This window comes from Schistocerca americana, chromosome 1 (genome assembly GCF_021461395.2).
Source record: "Schistocerca americana isolate TAMUIC-IGC-003095 chromosome 1, iqSchAmer2.1, whole genome shotgun sequence".
In the NCBI taxonomy this organism is placed as follows: Eukaryota; Metazoa; Arthropoda; class Insecta; order Orthoptera; family Acrididae; genus Schistocerca; species Schistocerca americana.
The window spans coordinates 814,820,562-814,836,049 of NC_060119.1; the positions used below are offsets into that span (position 1 = coordinate 814,820,562).

General features: G+C 43.2%; 1 protein-coding gene across 1 annotated transcript in view; it reads left to right on the top strand.

Annotated features, from left to right (window-relative positions):
- LOC124594361 (glutamate-gated chloride channel-like) overlaps positions 1-15,488 on the top strand; it is a 187,913-nt gene that overhangs the window by 132,030 nt on the left and 40,395 nt on the right. Inside the window, exon 6 of the mRNA XM_047132732.1 lies at positions 5,618-5,774. Coding sequence (XP_046988688.1) covers positions 5,618-5,774 — 157 coding nt within the window. The remainder of the gene's footprint in view (positions 1-5,617; positions 5,775-15,488) is intronic.

Sequence of the window (15,488 nt, forward strand, 5' to 3'; positions counted from 1 at the left end):
AGTAAATGTTCAGTGGTATTTTTAAGTATGGACGCACCGTTGTTTGCTGAGATATAAAAATAATACTTTCCTGGTAATGTATGGAGCTTCTCCTGCTTTAATCATTTTCTCTGAAGTCAGCTTGCTAAGAAATTTGTCATAAAACACTGAGAGCAATCGGTTTATATTGGAACACTGCAACTACGTAATATCATTCTAATAGCTTTGCTTTCATATTTTCTTTTGTTATTATAATGTAGTTTAACATGAAAGTGAGAATTCCTACAAACTCTATAGGAACACTCATATTTACACATTTCTTGCGATCTGCAAATGACTGATACTTACACAGACGCGACGCCAAACCGAACACATGAGTTTATGTGATTATCATTCCATTAAGAGGATTTCATCTACACGTATCCGAGTAGTTCATCGTAAATGCAAAATGCATCGAAGGCAAGTAGGTATAACTTCATTCGGTATCCTAAAAAGAAGTGTTTTTCACTGTTTATCATTTCTGCTAATAAACAAGAACTTGTTAAAAGGAAAAATCTTTACCATTGTTTAAAACCCTGGAAAAACTCCCACAATCATTTTCATTGCATGTTCTTATGACTGCATCCCATCTATGGCATGCTTAAATTACAGCTGTATGTTTAAGTGTGATACAGAAAACTGATAACATACTTAGAAGCTTCTTTCAAATGAAACAATGAAGTATACAGCCCTACTAGAAAAACAAAGTTTACTTACAAACGTCTTGATATTCACCATACTGTCCGCTATAACTTGGTGAAACCACATATTGATACATTTATTCGTTATCGATTTACAGTCAGGTGGCAAAAGTCATGGGATAACGAGATGTACACATACACTATGTGTACATATGCACATAGCCGCAGTATCGCGTACACGTTTCCAACGTGATTTGGGCCGCACGACGGGGATTACATCTACATCTACATCTACCTGATTACTCTGCTATTCACAATAAAGTGCCTGGCAGAGGGTTCAATGAACAATCTTCAAGCTGTCTCTCTACCGTTCCACTCTCGAACAGCGCGCGGGAAAAACGAGCACTTAAATTTTTCTGTGCGAGCCCTGATTTCTCTTATTTTATCGTGATGATCATTTCTCCCTATGTAGGTGGGTGCCAACAGAATGTTTTCGCAATCGGAGGAGAAAACTGGTGATTTAAATATCATGAGAAGTTCCTGTCGCAACAAAAAACGCCTTTGTTTTAATGATTGACACTCCAATTCACGTATCATGTCTGTGGCACTATCTCCCCTACTTCGCGATAATACAAGACGAGCTGCCCTTCTTTGTACTTTTTCGATGTCATCCGTCAGTCCCATCTGTTGTGGATCCCACACTGCACAGCAATACCCCAGAACAGGGAGGACAAGCGTGGTGTAAGCAGTCTCTTTAGTAGACCTGTTGTACCTTCTAAGTGTTCTGCCAACCAATCGCAGTCTTTGGTTTGCTCTACCCACAATATTATCTCTGTGATCGTGCCAATTTAAGTTATTTGTAGACTGAAATTTTCACCCTACAGTGGAGTGTGCGCTGATATGAAACTTCCTGGCAGATTAAAACTGTGTGCCGGACCTAGACTCGAACTCGGGACGTTTGCCTTTCGCGGGCAAGTGCTCTACCAACTGAGCTACCCAAGCACGACTCACGCCACGTCCTCACAGCACTATCCCGCGAAAGGCAAAGGTCCGAGTTCCCAGAGAATAATGGAGCGCCACCAGCTCGTCTCCATCACACAGTACATGTGTCAAGGAGCTGTTCCCCTGAAAGTCGACGCATTCACACATCTCATCTGCATCTACATCTACGTGATTACTCTGCTTTTCGCAATCATATTTCATGAGAAGATCCCGTCGCAACGAAAAACGCCTTTGTTTTAATGATTGCCACTCCAATTCACGTATCATGTCTGTGGCACTATCTCCCCTACTTCCCGATAATACAAGACGAGCTGCCCTTCTTTGTACTTTTTCGATGTCATCCGTCAGTCCCATCTGTTGCGGATCCCACACCGCACAGCAATACCCCAGAATAGGGCGGACAAGCGTGGTGTAAGCAGTCTCTTTAGTAGACCTGTTGCACCTTCTAAGTGTTCTGCCAATCAATCGCAGTCCCATAACATTATCTATGTGATCGTTCCAATTTATGGTATTCGTAATTGTAATCCCTATGTATTTGGTTTAATTTACACCCTTCATATTTGTGTGACTTACCGCGTAATCGAAATTTAGCGGATTTCTTTTAGTACTCATGTTAATAACTTCACACTTTTCATTATTCAGGGTCAACTGCCACTTTTCGCACCATACATATATCTTAACTAAATCATTTTGCAGTTTGTTTTGGTCATCTGATGACTTTACAAGACGGTAAATGACAGCATCATCTGAAAACAATCTGAGATGGCTACTGAGATTGTCTCCTATGACGTTAATATAGATCAGGAACAATACAGGGCCTATAACACTTCCTTGGGAAACGCCGGATGTTATTTCTGTTTTACTCGATGACTTTCGGTCTATTACTACGAACTGTGACCTTTCTGACAGGAAATTACGAAGCCAGTCGCACAACTGAGGCGATATTTCATAGGCACGCAGTTTGGTTAGAAGACGCATGTCAGGATCGGTGTGGAATGCCTTCTGGAAATCTAAAAATATGGAACCAATTGGACATACCCTGTCGATAGCACTCATTACTTCATTAGTATAAAGAGCTAGTTGTGTTTCACAAGAACGATATTTTCTAAATCCGTGGTGACTACGTGTCAATAAATCGTTTTCTTCGAGGTAACAGACGTTGAAAGCGGAATAATAGTTGGAGCTACACGCACAGGACATTCCATTTCGGGAATCGTTAGAGAATTCAGTGCTCCGAGATTCACAGTATGAAGAGTGTGCCGAGAATTTCAAATTCCAGGCATTACGTCTCACTACAAATAACGCAGCGGCCGACGGCTTTCAGTTAACGACCGATAGCAACGGCGTTTGCGTAGAGTTGTCAGCGCTAATAGACAAGCAACTTGAGTGGAAAAACCGCAGAAATCAATGTCGGACGTACGACGGAGGTAACCATTAGGACAGTGAGGCGATATTTGATGTTAATGGGCTATGGCATCAGAGGATCGAGGCGAGCGCCTTTGGTAACAGCAATACATCGCCTGCGGCACCTCTCCTGAGCTCATATCGATTGGACGCTAGACGACTGGAAATCCGTGACCTGGTCAGATGAGTCCCAATACCAGTTCCTAAGAGTTGATGGTTAGGTTCAAGTGTGGCGCAGAAGCCATGGGCCGAAGTTGTCAACAAGGCAATGTGCATGTTGGTGGAGGTTCCGTAATGGTGGGGGCTCCGTTTACATGGAGTGGACTGGGTCCCCCGATTCAATTGAACCGATCATTGACTGGCAGTGGTTATGTTCGGCTGCTTGCAGACCATTTTCTGCCCTTGATGGACTTCATATTCGCAAACAACGTTGGAAGTTTTATGGGTGACAATGCGCCATATCACAGCGCCACAATTGTTCGCGATTGGTTAGAACATTCAGACCAGTTGGAGCGAATGATTTGGCCACCGAGGTCTCCTGACATAAATCCGTCGAAAATTTATGTGACATTATGGTGATGTCAGTTAGTGCACAAAAACCTGCACCGGCAACACTTTCGCAATCATGAACGGCTATAGACGGAGTTCAAATGGTGCAAATGGCTCTGAGCACTATGGGACTCAACTTCTGAGGTCATCAGTCCCCTAGAACTTAGAACTACTTAAACCTAACTAACCTAAGGACATCACATACATCCATGCCCTAGGCAGGATTCGAACCTGCGACCGTAGCGGTCGCGCGGTTCCAGACTGTAGCGCTTAGAACCGCTCGGCCACCTCGGCTGGCTATAGACGGAGTAAGGGGCAATATCTCTTCAGGAGACTTAAACAACTTGTTGAGTGCATGCCCCATTCCATGTCACGTTGCTGCAGTACACCGGGCAAGAAGAGGTCCACCATGATATTAGGGAGTATCCCATGACATTTGTCACATCAGTAAATATATAAGGAACTGGTATAGGCATGCTTGTTCAAATACACCGATATGTAAACAGGCAGAATACGGCACTGCGGTCGGCAACGGCTATATAAGACAAGTGTCTGGTGCAGTTGTTAGATCGGTTACTGCTCCTACAGTGGCAGGGTATCAAGATTTAAGTGAGTCTGGACATGATTTTAGTGTCGGCGCACGAGCGATAGGACACAGCATCTCCGAAGTAGCGATGAAACGGGGATTTTTCCGTACGACCATTTCACGAGTGTACCGCGAATATCACGAATCCGGTAAAACATCAAATCTCCGACATCGCTGCGGCCGGAAAAAGTTCCTTCAAGAATGGCACCAACGGCGACTAGAGAGAATCGTTCAACGTGACAGAAGCGCAACCCCTCCGCTAATAGGTGCAGATTTCAATGCTGGGCCATCAAAAAGTGTCAGCGCGTGAAACTTTCATCGAACATCATCGGTAAGGGCTTTCGGAGCCGAAGGCCCGCTGGTGTACCCTTGATGACTGCACGATACAAAGCTTTACGCCTCGCCTGTCAACACCTACATTGGACTGTTGATGATCAGAAACACGTTGCCTGGTAGTCTCTTTTCAAATTGTATCGAGGAGGCAATCTCATGACTCCATGGACCCTGCATATCAGTGGGGGACTGTTCGAGCTGGTGGAGGCTCTGTAATGTTGTGGGGCGTGTGCAGTTGGAGTGATATGACACCCCCGACACGTCTAGGTACTACTCTGACAGGTGACACTTACGTAAGCATCGTGTCTGATCACCTGTATCCATTCATGTCCTTTGCGCATTCCGACGGGCAAATGCAGCGAACAATGTGACACCCCAAACGTCCAGAGATGCTACAGTGTGGCTCCTGAAACACTCTTCTGAGTTTAAACACTTCCACTGACCACCATACTCTTTAGACATGAACATTATTGAGCATATCTGGGATGCCTTGCAACGTGCTGTTCAGAAGAAATCTCCACTCCCTCGTACTCTTACGGATATATGGACAGCCCTGCAAGATTCATGGTGTCAATTCCCTCCAGTACTACTTAGACATTAGTCGAGTCAATGCCACGTCTTGTTGTGACACTTCCGCGTGTTCGCAGGGGCCTTATACGATATTAGGCAGGCGTATCAGTTTCTTTGGCTATATATACATGTGTGTGTGTGTGTGTGTGTGTGTGTGTGTGTGTGTGTGTGTGTGTTCAAATGGTTCAAATGGCTCTGAGCACTATGGGACTCAACATCTAAGGTCATCAGTCCCCTAGAACTTAGAACTAATTAAACCTAACTAACCTAAGGACATCACACACATCCATGCCCGAGGCAGGATTCGAACCTACGACCGTAGCAGTCGCGCGGTTCCGGACTGAGCGCCTAGAACCGCGAGACCACCGCGGCCGGCCTATGTGTGTGTGTGTGTGTGTGTGTGTGTGTGTAGTCTTTTGTTCAACTGACACGTTTCATATAATGTTTATGGTGAATATGATGTACAGAAGATGGGGCTAACTTAGTAACTAACAAGCCGTGCGCCGTGCCGCAGCGGGACGACGGCGGTTCGTGACGCTGACGGAGGTGAGCCGCGCGTGGCAGCCAGACGTGTTCTTCAGCGAGGAGAAGCAGGGCCACGTGCACGACATCGTCACGCCCAACGTCTACATGCGCATCTCACCCGACGGCCTGGTGCGCTTCAGTGTCAGGTCAGCACTCACCGTGTTCTCATATCTTGTGCAGTCTGTAGAAGCAAGTAATACAAATAAAATAATTTTCTGCATCAGTCACTTCTTTATTTTGACACTACGTATTTCGATGGTTCACACCATCATCTTCAGGTGACGACGTAAATATAAAGTACTGTGGAGAACACATGAAACAGGCAGCAATATGATTACTTTTTACGACTCTACCGCTCCTCAAAATACGCAACATAACTTTCACTGCCCTTGGTCTGGTAATGTGAAAAGACGTCTGCACTCTTCTCCAAAAATGTAAATAAACAATTCTCCACTTGACGATGATGGTGTGAACCATCGAAATCCGTAGTGGCAAAATAAACATGTGGCTGATGTAGAAGATTATTTGTATTCATCAACAAAATAGCCCCCATAATCCCGTCCTTTACCGACGAAACTTTCATTAGTAAGGAAAGTGTGAGTAAATAAAACCCAGCAATAAAGCAAGCTAAACGAGGGAAAGTCATTAAGTTTTTAATTATCACCTCGAAAAAAAAATATTGTTGAAATGGCTCTGAGCACTACGGGACTTAACATCTGAGGCCATCAGTCCCCTAGAACTTAGAACTACTTAAACCTAACTAACCTAAGGACATAAACACATCCATCCCCGAGGCAGGATTCGAACCTGCCACCGTAGCGGTTGCGCAGTTCCACACTGAAGCGCTTAGAACCGCTCGGCCACTCCGGATGGCTCACCTCGAAAACATCAAGCTACGACAGTGATATTTGGTGTTGGTGTTGGTCCTTCTTTATACGCTCACGCTTCAATGTAATATTTTTTTCGCAACGATTGATGACGGTTACTTTTGTTGTAGCGGTGTGTGGTTTCGCTGTTCACGAAACGTACCGCTTCGAAAGCCACCTTGTTATCATTTTGGAAATGCCAGCTACGCAATGGTTTCTTCGTCCGAGGAAAGAACAAGAAGTCACTGGGTGCCATGTCAGGAGAATAAAGGGGATGAGATAAAATTTGACAGCCCAAAATCGCAGCATATCTGACTGTGGCTTGTGCAGACTGAGCTGGGGATTTGTCGTGGAGCAAAAACTGCCCCTCAGTTCTTCCTCCGACGGGTGTCAAAACGCATATGGACGAATAGCTGGTGACGTCACAGCGTGGAATTCTACTGTCAATCACATTGCATGAAATAAAGAACCCGGCATATTTGTTTTTGCCTCGTGGAAAGGAGCGTGACCAGTGAGATTCGACGTGGTTTCGCGCCACAAGCAGAAAATAGGGGCCGCAATATTGTATGGGGTTAAACATCGTATTTGGTTCTTCATTGGTTCATGGGCGTCGCGTCGGTTAATGTCGTGGTAGTTGCACAATATTTCAACTAAACAGTTGCTCGTCGTCTACAGGTGCTTACTGACGTGTTGAGGTGGTAGCTCATCGGTACTTGCGCTGGCTGACTAGGGAAGCGCAGGCGCCAAGAGGTGGGGCTACAACGTCACCCCAGGCGAACAGTAGAGCAGGGCGACATCCAGTGCCCCTACTGGAGGAAAGGGCCACAGCCTTCGCATGGGCGACGCGGTAAAAGTGCGACCGCTAATTGCTGCCTAGGGCGCCAGCGGGCAGAGTGTTAGCGCTCAGTTTAACTGTCCGCATTCCGAATCTCCATCTGTGTTGCCTCGGAAGTTAAAATACTAAATTTGCATAATGTTTGTGTGTGATATTCAAACATTGAAAATCTTTTTTAATATGAAGAAGAAACATTGTAAGGTGGTGGTGAGTGTTTCAAGCGATATATTTAACTCCTGTAAATTGTTAAACAATTAATTCGATAGGGTAGTGCAAATAAGCTCTTTTCCTCTACTTTTGATATCGAAATTGCGTATCTCTCCCTTTGTCCCCAGCATAAGCCTATAAAAACACAGTATTCTCGGAAGAGATAAAAACCTCCATCTACGTGTTTGGTGTCGTTCCGCTCCAGCACCGAGTCTTTTTTCCAGTAATTTGTTTGGAAGGGCTTGGGAGGAGGGGTGGGGAGGAGGCGAGTTGTAGGTGTATGATGGGCTCTGGAAGTGGCCACTTGAGGGAGACAGAGACAGGAAGCAAGTCTGATGTTTCCTGATCAACAGAATGCCTCCACTTGTGCCTTGTTTGGGACCACGCGATCAAAGAATGCTGATTCCAGTCCATGGTTGGTGGATTTAGTATCATGATCTCTAATTTGGACATTGGGAGGTTTTTGTCCTTCGTGGTGGGGCCTCAACGAAAAACACACATGCAGGAGATTCCAAACGGTGGCTACTATACCACACTTCATTCTCTTTCTCGGTGCTTACAGTTATAATGTCATAGGAAGTGGGGGTAGGGCGTACAGATATGAGCTCTTACCAAGTAGGGGAGCCCTGCCCTTGCAAACTGATTAAATACAGAACAAGCAGTAACATATTATTGACACTGAACTGAATTTCATGTCATGAGAGTGTTCCTCTCGTGCAGGGACTGCGTCTTTTTCCCACCAGTTTTTTCTGGCAGGGTTGTGGGGAGGGAGGGGGCGACGGGTCGGGATGTTATGTCGTTTGGTGGTTGCATCGTGCACTACCTCAGTCGTTCCTGCATGTCAAGGTGAGCACACACACTAAAATTTTCCAACCACACAACATTTGTAATCTGTGGCATTGTAATTACATAATTAGGACATGTGGTTGCTGAATGTAAGGTTTTCCGACTAAATAAAGAGACCCGACCCCCGAAAAAGAAATTTTATAAATAAACAGTATATCGTCTGCTATGAAATTGACATTGACTTTAGTTTCGTGTCATGAGATTCTTCTTCTCCAGCACAGACTGAGTCCTTTTCCTGCCAATTGCCAGCTGGAGGAGGGGAGGGGAGTGGCAGGTGGGAGAGGAGGTCTGGGGATTTCCCAGAGGGGTAGGCGTTAATTAATTGATAGATTCAATGAATTAGTCAATTAATTTGTTATCAAAGTGGGCTTGTATCGGTGAGAGGAGGGGATGGGGTTGGGGTTTTCTGAGAGATGAGGGGGACGACTGATAGGAGGGTACAGGGGGTTCTCAGAAGGATAGATTATCCCCAGAGGGTCATAAATCAACCCCTATGAGATCATAAACCAATTAGCATAACAATAGATTTGCCCCTGTATGTATGCTATTACTAAATGTAAGCAACACACACTAACAAAATGTGCTCTTTCTCTCCTTACTCCCCTACTTGCATTTTCAGAAATTTCTTCCTTAAACTGAGACCTAAGTTTGGTATCAGTAGACTTATTTTGGCCAGGAATGCCTTCTTTGTCTGTAGCAGTCTCCTTTATACGGTATATCCCCGCTGCCTCGTCCATCATCTGTTACAAGGAGCAATCGAAAAGTTTCTGCTCGAATACTTAAACATATTGTTTATCAATTTTCTTTCCTTATAGCTTACACCAATTATTGTGAGAATTTAGAATGTCTTACGCCATTTCACAATGCCAAATCCTTTCTCTAGGTCGACAGATTATGAATATGTCTTGATCTTTATTAAATCTAGCTTCCATTGTCAAGTATTACAACAGAACTGCTTCTATCTTTCCCAAAGCTAAATTCATCGTTCTCTAACAGACCCTCAATTTTCTTTTCCATTTTTCTGAACATTACTCTTCTCAGTAACTGGGCTATTAAGCTGATTGTGCGATAGTTCTCACACTTATCTGCCCTGGCTATCTTTGTAATGATGGGTATGTTATTTTTGTGAAAGTCTGGTGGTATGTTCCCAGACCTATAGATTCAGCAATCCATCCCGAATAGTCATTTCGCTGTCACATACCCCAATGATTTTAGAATTCAGAAGAATGTTATCTGCTCCTTCCGTCTGATCTATTGCAAGTCTTCCAAAGTTCTTTTCAACTCTAATATTGGATCCCCTATGTTTTTTCATATAGACCTACATTTCTTCTTCTATCATGTCGTTAGCCAGTTCCTCTCCCTCATAGAGGCCTTCAATGTTCTCTTTCCATCCATCTGCTCTGTCCTTTGGGTTTAAAACTGGAATTTCTCTTGCATTCTTGTTATTGAAGTCTTTGCTTTTAACTTCATGGAAGGTGTTTTTGATTTTCCTATATGCTTAACCAGTCCTTCCGATTACCGTTTCTTTTTCGATTTCTTCGCGTTTTTTTCTGTTGCCGTTTCGTTTTGGTTTCCCTGCACTTTCTATTTATTTCATTCCTATTTAACTTATATTGTTGTTTTCCTTTCTTTTTCTAACGGTTTTCGTACTTTCTTCTTTCACCGATCAATTGAAGCATTTCTTCTTTGCAGTTACGTACCTGGTACCTATATCAGTCTCTCCGTCTTCTGTGAGTGCCTATTTTAGAGATGGTCATTCCTCTTCAATGAATTTACTGTTGTGTTATTCATTATCACAATATATGCGGTTCTAGAGAACTTTAAATACACCCCATCATTCCTCAGTATCACAGTATCCACGTCTTTCAGTATTGATTCTTTCTCAAGTTTCTCTTAAACTTCAGTCTAATCTTCATTATCATTAAATTGTTGCCTGTGTCCATCTATTCCTGGACGTGCCTTCCAACCGAATGCTTGGTTTCGGGGCCTCTGATCGTGATCAAATCTACTTGTAATTTTGAAAGATTTCCATTTGTTTTGAGTGGACCTGTAATTACACTGTGGAGAATGAGGTTGTGAATAGCTTAGACAAACATTCTGTGATACGCAGAACGGTCGCTTGGGAAATCCTGGTTTGGGTTTCAGTGTGTTACAAAATTCTGGTGAGGGACAGTGAACATGAAAGCACTTGAGAGTACAAATTTTAAGCCACGAGCTCTCTACCTGACTCAGAAAAATATCGTGGTAGGTCCATCACAAATATTGCAGGACATGACGTCTGAGTGTGTAAATGAAACCGAGGTATCTCCAGTTCGGAAAGTTGAAAGGGATGCTATTGCACAGGACGTGCTCCGGTATGCCACTAGGTATGGTCACAATGCTTAAATATTGCCGCAGATAAGTATATAAGCTAGGCCGGCCCATGATGCTTAGCCAGCAGGCACCGGCAGGTCTCAACACGGAACTCGGCCAAAAGCGATTGAGTTGGCGTTTTCACTAATTGGTATCCATAAACATTAAATTCACACACCACAGTGTGAACTTATTAATTTTCAATATAATTATAGTGCTAGCTGTCATTTTGATCAGTGTTTGAGCACGACTTATCATGATACTATTTTAATTAGTGTTGGCCGATTGGTACAAAAGTTCTTTACAATTGTTATGCGGTGCACATCACTAGCACAGAGTGGAATGACAGTGAAGAGACGAAAATGGCAGCCAACAGGAAGAAAGTCTGGAAGAATGGGGGCAAAGAATACTAATCCGTGTTTAGTATGAAGAAGAGAACTTTATGCTAATGTCGACAAGGTGAAAAGCTCTGTCCCCAAGACTCAAGTTGGTAATGTTAGCGTGACTGATTTTTGGGCAGCAATTGGCCTTATAGTGCTCCTCTTTGGACTCTATTTTTTGCTAGACAGTTCACGTCGTGACACAATATTTCCTTAATTGGGAACATACGGGAACTTCGAAGTGTTCACAGGGAAGTGTGCTGATACACGTTGTGGAATTAACTGTTTGATCAGTTATCCACGAATTACAAGGAATACTTTGCGTCTCCTTATAATGTGTTTGCCTTGCTGTAGAATTACAGGGATAAGTAGTGCCAATACAGCTGTTATGATTTATTGAATAAACAACTGAATTTCGAAGGTATACCCTGTGTAACGTAGCTCAGTATAAACAGATCTGTTCCGGCGTAACATCAACATCGACCTGGAAAGAAACAGCCGAGAAGTATGACGACCAGGACCGCACCACGACAGGCGCAGCCACTATACGAAGAGAATACAAGCGGCGCTCCAGCTAGCCTCGGCCACACTAGGAGAGCCGCACTAGAAGAAGAGCGGGGTTCCAAACGATTTAGCCGTGATTTGTGATCCATATTAATTGCTTGCATGGATATTGTATACATCGAAGGACGTTGATTATTAGCATGTCGCCAATTGCTTGTGACACCTCATTGTAAAAAGGCAAAGTTATGTATTGTCTATTTAACATATTGTAATAAAGCCCATTAATGAGATTTGGTTGGATTGTTGTTTAGCTATCCGAGAAAGCAGCTTCCTAGGCACCGTATATTACACGAGTGGTCAGGATCCCACATTGGCGACGAGGATGGGATTCGAACCCACGAGTGCAATTTCTTCAGTGATACGCCAGTGGAACAAACTTTTTGTTCATTTGCTTCTTTTTGGGAAACGTGCGAAGATGCAGTTGGACACTGGTGCCTCTGTCACATTGCCAAATCGTCACACATGTGAAATGTTAGGCTCTCCACGCCTCTTTAAAACTAGCACATAACTGACGGCTTATAATGGACAAGACATTCCCGTCCTCGGAAAATATACTTTGCCTGCCTAGACAGCAAACAGCGACTTTCACGGTACTACAATCACGCGATTGTGCGAACATATTTAGTCTTGATTCATTTGATTTGTTTGGCTTTAACATTCACGACAATAAGTTGTCAGTGTCTGCATTCCACCAAAAGACAGTGTGGCTAGCTTGCTGAAAGAATTCCCGGAACTCTTTTCTAAAGGTTTAGGCAAGGCTAACAATTTTGTTGCACATATTAATCTGAAAGACAATGCTCAGCCGAAATTTTGTCGGGTCCGAACTGTTCTTATTGCATTACGGGACCAAGTCGCTGCTGAATTTAAATACGAGTATTTGCAAGATAGCGGAGCTATTGTGCCCAAACAAGCTAGTCAATGGGCAAGTCCAATGGTTTTTCTTCCCAAAGCTTCAGGACACATTCGTCTCTGTGTTGATTTTGTCTACAGTCAACCCACAAACTGTGATTGATAATTATCCATTGGCACGCCCAGAGCATCTCATGAACAGATTAGACGCTGGTCGCTACTTTTCAAAAATTAATTTGCGAGACGCGTATCTTCAAATCCCACCCGATGACGGATCTTAAAAAGTGTATATAGCGAATACTCATTTGGGCTTGTTCAAATATTTTCGTTTGCCTTTTGACAGTGCTTCCGCAGCCGTCATTGTCAAACGGTATTTGGAACAGCTGACCGCTCAAGTTCCCAACTGTTCAAACTATTTGGACGATGTTGTAGCAGGTCGTACACCTGCAGAACACACTGCAATTTTGTTTGCTTTTTTTCATATCTTATCTGGGTCAGGACACCACAAAATCTAGCTACAATAATTCGTTCATATTGCAGTTAACAAATTTACAAAGAAACATGTTAACCTTTAATCTTATTAGAAACAAGAACTGTTCTGTAGAGTAGTCTGATTAGTCTCTAGTCTACAAGAGACGGGCCAACATCAAATCAGGTTAATCCATTCATGCATTTACGTTCCCCTCAGGGTGGTAGCTTGCGATGTTCCCATGTCTCTAGTATACAAAGTCTAAAATAAAACAGAATCTTGGAAGACGTGACAAGAGCCAAACGCCGTCCTCCTACTTGCATACAACGGAATGGCTGATATCCAATCAAAGAAATCCGTTCACTTCTCGCCGCTAATTTTGAGTCTCATTTACTTTTAATTTGAATATTACTAGGATTCTTTGATGTATCAGTCACAGCTCCAGGACTGACTTCAGCTTGTCTAGTACTACTTCACCTGTCATTTCATAACTAAATGCTAACTTAATACGTAGCGCGCTCCTGATTCACTGCTGGATTTGGCGCTCACGTGTTGACGGACAGAGCTGGTCGACTGACGTTAGCAAGCCTTGTCCTTCCTTGAAGGGCCGAGTTCTCTGTGTATAGGTTATAGTGCGGGTCTTCCTACCATAGAAAGATGACTGCCAGCTGGCTTCGTATGCTCCTCAGCAAAAGCTGGGCGCAGGTGTTCTTTACAATGATCTGCGAAAAGTAAATAAAAATATAAAGGGCAGTCAAACAAAAATAAGGCTGGTGGAAAAATAATTGGCAAGACGCGAGTACGACTAGCACGCTGAAGGTTCCGAACAGGCTAAATCATGTGTACAGACATTTCATCGATTTCGGGAATCGAGAAGCTCGACTACTTTTACCTACTATGGGCACTGATATTGGCAAGATATCGGTCCTAGGAATTCCAAGACTTTCGTCAATGTGTTAATTTCATGTCTGAAGTCGTATAACAAATAACAAAAGAAATTTTTATGTCGTGTGTTACAAGGTAACAATTTTCTGATTTTCTTCCTTTACTTGAGCTGTGAAACCTTTCTTCTTGCCGAATTTAATGATTCTACGCCAAGGGGGAGTACACTATACGTTTTGACGAGTGACTTTGCTACTATCAAAATATGAGACATAAACGCCCGTATCTTTTGACAGAATTGACTTAGAGCCTTAATACTTTTACACCACCAAAGGACTATAGGTATCAGAATGTAGCATACATTTCAACTGTACCTGGTCCTGAAAGAACAGGGACTTTACAGTCGGATGTGCAGACACACAGTCTGATAACAATGACAACGTTTTTTCGTGTGTTAAAACACAAAATTAATAATTTTAGGATTTTTTCTGTAGTTTTACAGTAAAACCTTTCTTCTTGTCAAATTTGATGAGTCTAGACGAACGGGAAGATCCTGCAGATACTGATGAGTGAATTTGCGAGTACCAAAATATATGACATAAATGGCGGTACGTTTTGACTGTATTGAGTTAAAGGCTAACGTTTATTACACCGCCAAGGAACTATAGACTTTAATATGAGACATGAATTTCAACTAGATACGTCCAGCATCGCCTGAGAAAAAGGGGTCTTAACAGACGGACGGGTAGACAGACAGTCTCCTAACAAACGATAATTTTTTGTTTCGTGTAATTACAAAATGAACAATGTTCGTATTTGTTCCTTTGGTTGTAGTGGGATACTTTGATTCTTATCAGTCAGGTTCCTCTCAGAGTATGCTGATAACATAGCTCCATATTTAGCAATTATATACAACCACTCGCTCACAGAAAGATCCGTACCTAAAGACTGGAAAATTGTGCAAGTCACACCAATACCCGAAAAGGGATGTAGGATTAATCCGCTGAATTACATGCCTATATCACTAACGTCGATTTGCAATAGGGTTTTGGAACATATACTGTATTCGAACATTATGAAGTACCTCGAAGAAAACAATTTATTGACACATAGTCAGCACGGTTTCAGAAAATATCGTTCTTGTGAAACACAACTACCTCTTAATACTCATGAAATAATGAGTTCTATCGACAGGGGATGTCAAATTGATTCCATATTTTTAGGTTTCCAGAAGGTCTTCTAACCAAACTCCGTGCCTACGGAATATCGCCTCAGTTGCGCGACTGGATTCGTGATTTCCTGTCAGAAAGGTCACAGTTCGTAGTAATAGACGGAAATTGATCGAGTAAAACAGAAATAATATCCGGCTTTCCCCAAGGAAGTGTTATAGGCCCTCTGTTGTTCTGGCGCTACAGTCCGGAACCGCGGGACTGCTACGGTCGCAGGTTCGAATCCTGCCTCGGGCATGAGTGTGTGTGATGTCCTTAGGTTAGTTAGGTTTAAGTAGTTCTAAGTTCTAGGGGACTTATGATGCCCGCATCTCGTGGTCGTGCGGTAGCGTTCTCGCTTCTCACGCCCGGGTTCCCGGGTTCGATTCCCGGCGGGGTCAG